General features: G+C 38.3%; 1 protein-coding gene across 2 annotated transcripts; it reads left to right on the top strand.

Moving 5' to 3' along the window:
- Positions 1 to 1871: 1871 nt before the first annotated feature.
- On the top strand, positions 1872 to 6905 carry LOC121651027 (PHD and RING finger domain-containing protein 1-like). 2 transcript variants are annotated; one of them, XM_042002869.1, is made up of 7 exons: positions 1872 to 2344; positions 2728 to 2811; positions 2902 to 3029; positions 3210 to 3301; positions 3973 to 4172; positions 6525 to 6611; positions 6692 to 6905. In XM_042002869.1, the coding sequence occupies exons 1-7, from the start codon at positions 2186 to 2188 to the stop codon at positions 6695 to 6697; spliced, it is 756 nt and encodes a 251-aa protein (XP_041858803.1). In that variant the 5' UTR covers positions 1872 to 2185; the 3' UTR covers positions 6698 to 6905. The 2 variants fall into 2 exon arrangements, with proteins under 2 accessions (XP_041858803.1, XP_041858802.1); XM_042002868.1 differs by having other exon boundaries at positions 6525 to 6615.
- The last annotated feature ends 389 nt before the right edge of the window (positions 6906 to 7294 follow it).

Genomic DNA, 7294 nt, shown 5'->3' with positions numbered 1-7294 from the left:
GTACGTTATGGTATGGTACGGTATTGTATGGTATGGTACGTTATGGTATGGTACGGTATGGTATGGTACAGCATGGTATGGTATGGTACGTTATGGTAGGGTATGGTACGGTATGGTATGGTACAGCATGGTATGGTATGGTACGTTATGGTATGGTACGGTATGGTATGGTATGGTACGGTATGTTATGGTACGTTATGGTATGGTACGGTATTGTATGGTACGGTACGTTATGGTATGGTACGGTACGGTATGGTATGGTACGTTATGGTATGGTACGGTATGGTATGGTACAGCATGGTATGGTATGGTACGTTATGGTATGGTACGGTATGGTATGGTACGGTATGTTATGTTATGGTACGTTATGGTATGGTACGGTATTGTATGGTATGGTACGTTATGGTATGGTACGGTATGGTACGTTATGGTATGGTATGGTATGGTACGGTATGGTATGGTACGGTATGGTATGGTATGGTACGGTACGGTATGGTATGGTATGGTACGTTATGGTATGGTACGGTATTGTATGGTATGGTACGTTATGGTATGGTATGGTACGTTATGGTATGGTATGGTATGGTATGGTATGGTACGGTACGGTACGGTATGTATGTGAATGTGAATATGGATGTGTATGAATAAAATGAAATGAAATGAAATGAAATGGTATGGTACGGTATGGTATGGTATGGTACGGTACGGTATGGTAAGCACTGATTCTCCTTATTTAGTTTTTACTTTTGGGAAGGAAAGCAAACCTGACCCAGATGAATTTAGAAGTCTTGTGGCTCATATAGCATCGACAGATAAGATATATATATATGTGGATCTGAACCACTCAGTTCTTTGTACACCAGCAGCAACATTTTAAAATCAGTTCTTTGGCACAGGAAACCAGTGTAACAGTGATATGGTCCCTTTTTTTTTTTTTTTTTTTTTGGTCTTTGTGAGGACATGAGCAGCAGTTTCTTGGATTTGTTTCAGTTGTCTTAGTGATTTTTTTAGACACCTGTAAGAAATTATAGTAAAAACAAATGCATGAAGAAGTTTTTCCAAATCATGATGAGCCATCAGTCCCCATATTATTATAGTTGTGTAGACACATAACTGTCTTTCCTTGATTTGGGAACATTTTTTGTGCTTGAATGAGTCAGTGTTTAGAAGCTTAATACACAAAATGGTCAGGTACAAGAACTGGATTGAAATTAGTTTTTAATATTTTCCCACACAAAAAAAAAAATGGTGGCAATCACAAAAGGAAATGATATTTTGCTTCTGAAAATCTGGTTCCCCTTCATAGATTATTTAGCAAAAGATTTAGGAGCCTTTTAAGAGGGGAATTAAGCACTTTGGATTGAGACCAAACCTAGATATTCATAGCCTTCATTCAACTTTTTAGCTGCCCTTCATTTCTATGTACATTGTATCATGTGCCCATTTATTTTCCTCTAGTGGGCAAATCAATGCAAATATCAATACCGATATTGACTGATATGGGATATTAGCGTGATCCATCCATCCACCCATCCATCCATCCATCATCTACCATGTATTCCAATTCAGCGTTGTGTGGGTGCTGGGGTACACCCTGGTCAGGCTGCCAGTGAAATTATGTTTTATAATTAATTGAAATAAATTAAAATAGATTTTTTTATGTCATGCCTCATCATTTCTCCATAAGAATTTAGTACTTAAGTATATTACTGTAGCCCCTGGATGAACGGAATGTTACTTGGTACATATCCCGTCTTATTTTTTTCTTGTTGGTTTGTGTTTTCTTACCTAAATATTATTTTTGTCACCTTACTCTGAAAGGGAAAAACCGGATGTTCTTATGTGACGTAGGAAATAAGCTCAAGAGTCACACTTCTTATAATGTTGTTGGAAGCGCAACACAGTGCATGTTAGCTAAAAGGCCAACAGTTAAATAAAACCCCCTTTTCAACATTTTAGCGCCGCACTCGTCGTGGCTCCATTATGACGTTGGCTATTAGCTAACGCTAGCTGACTAGCCGTTGCAGTTGGTTTTAGCTAACTTTTCAGTTTTGTTTTTCCTCCATATTTGCTAGCACCAGCTTGCAGAGCATTAAGCTAACTGGAGACTCTTTATAAGTCTCATTTCCCACATTTAACTGTCTCAAATCTTATGTAAATACCTGTTTTGCCCTGCAAATTTAACATGAACGCACAGAACGCAGCTGGCGAAGAAAAGGAAGCTTCTGTGTCTAATTCAGAGAAATGTTATATCTGTCTGAGTCCCTTTGAAAAGCAAACAGTGGGCTCTCTGGAGACCTGCCTGCATGTCTTTTGTCTTGAATGTATTCTTCTGTGGTCTCAGGTAAATATGGCTCGTCTATTACAGGTGTTTTCAGAGTTGTTTGGACACATTTTCTCAATCAAAGTTAATAATTAGTTTGTTTGTTTGTTTGTTTGTTTTTTCGTTTAGTTTAATTTAAATGATTACTTTGTTGTGTCTGTAAAATTAACTGACTGCTGCAGAAACATTTGACTGTCAGTTATCACAATATGTTGCCTCAGCTTTGTTCATGATTTTTTAAATAATTTGTGAATAGTTGGAAAAAAATCATTGCCAGATTAATTAGAGATGAAGACATAGATGTGTTAGAGTAAAATAGATCATAAACATCATCATATGTATGCACAACTACATAAGCATAAAGGCAAAGCGTCTTTTTTTTACTATTTTATTTTAAACCTCAGACAGCCAACACCTGCCCAGTGGACCGGATCAGCTTTGCTGTCGTCCACCAGAGACGGTGTCCTGGAGGGGACATTCAGAGGAAGGTTCGCAGGTTAAAATCTGCATGCCATGTATTTGGAAATATATATGTGCGTGGAAAGTGAGCAGTGGCTAAAGTGTTTGTGTTTCTGTAGATCAAAGTAAAGACACAGAGAAAGGATGCTGATGAGGAAGAGGAGGAGAGCAGTGCAGTCATCTGTGAGGAATGTGGACGCAGCGACCGGAGGGACCGGATGCTGATGTGCATTCGCTGTGACTCGGGGTGTGACTTCAGAGTTATGATACAGAATTTGGTTTTTTGACTCTATGGGAGCATATTTTTTAGTTTGTTTACAACTGTCACTCTGTGGACCAGTAGTTTGTTTGCATGTTTTCTGCATGTCGTGTAAACATTGTAAAGGTATTATAAATGCCAGAACTGTGGTTAAACTTAACATTGCAGGTATCACATGGACTGCTTGACACCATCATTTAACACAGGCCCTGAAGGTGACTGGACTTGTCCTGAGTGTGCTGTCATTCCTCTTCATACAGGTGAGGCTATGTGAATAACCCGTCAATATCTTTTTGTTTAGAAACAATATTTAAAGCAAGGGTTACCTTTGCATAATCCACGATTACAACCTTTGGGTGATTTATAAGGTTTGATCATCTTCATGGAGCATGCTAACATTTGCTAATAAGCATCACAACACAAAGTGAGTTGTTTGTGCTGTTTTTGGTCATAAACTGGAATTTTTGGCACGATGCATTGAATCACTAGTGAATCGCAGAGGAATTACACCATAAAAGGCGGAAGAAAAAATGGTTGCAGTTCTTCTAACAGAATCTGAAATAGTTTAGTCTCGACCAAAGCCAATCAAACCAAACTGATTTCATCTTCAACTCCTAGAGGAAAAGTGTGGCTAAAAATAACTTGATCAAAAGACAAGAAGAAGAAAGATTCCTACAGACTGCAGGAAAAACTCAACTGCCTGTAATCTTCCTGACCATTTTTATTTTTTATGATAAAATTATATTTCTTATGTAAAATAATCTCAATTCAGAAAAATGTTTTGTTTTTTGCTTTTAAGGTGAATATTAAATTATTTTGTAAAAAAAATTTTTTCCTTTAAAAAAAAAAAAGAAAGAAAAGAAGAAACATTTTAAATAAATAAATTAAAAGAATGTTAGTAAAATTAGGGTCTGTTTTTTTCCCTGAACAGAGAGCTTCACGTTGGAGGAAGAAATTAGTGATGGAGAGCTAACAGACCTCTTAGCTGAAGTGGATGAAACTTCTTCTCCCAGCAGTCGCTTTCGGGCTTCTACCATAAATCGTTCCAGCAGCTTCCCTGAAAGACGAAGGAGCGCGAGGATCCAGAGAAGAGCCGACAGCGGTCCGAGGCCTCGACATCAAACCACCTGGGTCAGTTTCACATCGCAGATATTTGTGTTATTTCATCTGTTAATAACACCAGACTAAGGATGTTCCAGGGTGAATGTAAAGACTCTTAACAGTAAAGGTGTGCTCAAGTCACACAGTTTTGAGTAAACTCTTCAATCAAAAGTAAAAGTGTTGGCAGTGTCTTATTCAGACTGTGGTCTTAATCTGATTTAAATTGGAAAATTGCCGTCCATGTTCACTTAGACAAGTCTGGTTAAGACCAGGTTAATGAATAAAACCACATAATAAATAAAACAATACATAAATAAAACCAAATACTTATTCCAGCCCTGTCACTAGGATCAAATTTTAACCCTCAAAAATCACAATGGAGCCACAGGGATCCTAATTTAATAATATATTATACAATACATTGTACATTTATTAGTATGCATTGTCCCATTCAATTGATGAATAAATAAATAAATATGGTCCCATGTTGAGTGGAGGTCCCCATCAGGTCTGAGGTCCGGTATTTGTCTCCATCATGATCTAAAGTGTTAATTTTTAAATTTATTGATTTACTTTCAATTTAAAGGCAAGGCAGTTTATTTGTACAGCACATTTCATGTACAGGACAATTCAAAATGTTTTACATATAACAAAGGCATTACAGATATTTAGAAATAGTAAAAGGCATCAACACATAATCACAATAAAATAATAAATTACATTAAAATGATTAAAAGCAAGATAAGTTAAAAAAAAAAAGTTAACATGCAGATTTCATGCATAGCTGCATGAGAAAAGAAATGTTTTTAACCTGGATTTAAAAATGTCTACATTTGGTGAAAGTTTAATCTCCACTGGCAGTTTGTTTCACTTGTTTCCAGCATAACAGCTAAATGCTGCTTCTCTGGTCTGGACTAGTTGACCAGAGTCTTTGGATCTAAGAGCTCTGCTACGTTTATATTCTCTGAACATGTCACAGATGTATTCTGGGCCTAAACCATTCTGGCTGGAAGCCAGTGTAAAGATTTCAAAACTGGTGTGATGTGTTCAGATCTCTTAGTCCTGGTTAAAACTCTAGCAGCAGCATTTTGAATGAGCTGCAGGTGTTTAATGCTTTTTTTAGGAAGTCCTAAAGCAAATATTTAGAAAATCCTCCTACGACAGGGACTTTGTGTCATGTTGAAAATTAATTTCATATGATCAGCAGAGCAAAAAAAAAAGTTTAAGTTTAAGTAACCTTAACTGTGCTACTAACCTATTTGCAAAGAGCAAAGGAAATTTCTACAAGCACTCATCTGAGATTCAGGAAGATAAGACGACCTTTGTGGTGTCACTGATTCTGCAGGTTAGATTAGACAAAGCCAGCCTGCACTGTAAGAGCAGCGATGCGTTTAACCACACCTAAACCACTGTTTCGCTGCTTTTGCTGTACTGTTGACTCACTCAGGGACATCGGTGAAGTGGGAGTTTTCTCTTCTTGCAACAGCTAATGGTAACTAAAGCTTGCTGCATCTTCTGTCTATTGCATTTGTGGCATTTCTGCAATAAAGACAATAAAGGGAAAAAAACACAATTAATCCAAGCATGGCATGACGTCCGTCATTTCTCTGTTATGACGGCGGGATGGACGATGGGAAAGATCCGCCGGGTGGATCTATGCATAGACTTGAGAATAAACTCAGCATTAATGAAGCAACCCATGGACATGGCCTCCGTGGAGAATGGGGGTGTTTTAACACACACTCTTTTCCCAGTGAGAGGGTTACACACCTGCACTTTTCCCGCATTCTTTTTTTAAACTTGCGACATCCAGCTGTGTTTTGCACCAACGTGTCTGCTCTTTTGGTCGTCTCTGTTTGTGCAGCGACGGCTGTGATCAGCTGATCGGCTTTTCTCTTGTGGCGTTTGTTTGGTTCAGCTGAAAAGGAAAAAACTAGCAGTTCATGGTTCACACTGTCACATATTTACCCCAAAGTATTGTTTCTGGCAGGACCTTCTCTAACGCAGCAGCTGGCTGGTGGTAGACAGGGTTTATACTTCAGCTAGGCAGGGGCGGGTCTAGAAAAGTTCTGATGGGGGGCCAGGCAGGAGCACTGACCAGGGAAAAAGTATAAAAAAGTAAAGAAACATGTCTAAAACAAACAGCCAATGATCTATTTTGTCAGCAGGTGTTTACTTTGGGTGATGCTGCTGTAGGACTTTTATCACTGCTGCACAAACACTCACACTTCAGTGATAAAAGGAAAAACCTGTTTTACCGTTTTTATCCAGATCATCAGTTTCATCAGCTTCTTCATCAGTGTTGGCTGTTTAACTTCATATATAACTATATAACTATATATATATATATATATATATATGCTTTTGTTTGTTTTTTGTCAGCATGTACCAAAGTACCTGTTACGGGCATCGAGGCCTGCAGGCTCAGCTCAGGAACCTGGGAATCCCAGCGACATCAGCACAGCTTCAGTCAGTGAGTGATCAACTTCAGTTATTTTTACTCATATTGTTTCACATAACAAAAAGCAACCTTTGTCTTTGCTTCACAGATTTAAAGATGAAAAGAAGAGGGAAGCGTGCAACCTGAAAGCAGAAAGTTAAGCATGAGCCACCCAGGTGCTCTTGTCAGAACTCACCACTAGGTGGCAGCATTGCATCAACAGAATGTCTATTAGGGGTTCTTCTTCACAAAGATGCTGTTTCTGTTTGCTGTCAGGTTGTTTTGTTATTTTCAATAAAAACTATGAGAAGACCAAAACCAGACATATGTGTCTCTCTTCTGTAGGACTTTGCTAACCCTTCTGTGGAGCAGCTACAACTAGAACTTGGCTTTCTACATTTAGAGCTTGTACTTTATCAACCCGTGAGCTACGAGAGGGTCCTGATTATTAACTATTCAGGTTAAGTTGCCTCAGGAGAACAATTCCCTCAATTTTTTACATACTAAACTGTGTTGAGAATGGGATTTTTGATGAGTTAAATGGATATTTCTCCATCAAATACAGTGGCTGCTGTAACTCAGGAGGTTTTCAATGGAAAGGTTGGAGATTGATTCTCCTCAGACTACATATCTAACATCTGACTCCCTCTTTGCTTCTGATGAGCAACAAGACATTAAAAGTGCTGTATAAATGCAGTTCCTGTGCCATCTA

Source organism: Melanotaenia boesemani, chromosome 13 (assembly GCF_017639745.1).
Source record: "Melanotaenia boesemani isolate fMelBoe1 chromosome 13, fMelBoe1.pri, whole genome shotgun sequence".
In the NCBI taxonomy this organism is placed as follows: Eukaryota; Metazoa; Chordata; class Actinopteri; order Atheriniformes; family Melanotaeniidae; genus Melanotaenia; species Melanotaenia boesemani.
This window is presented reverse-complemented; position numbering and strand designations above follow the sequence as displayed.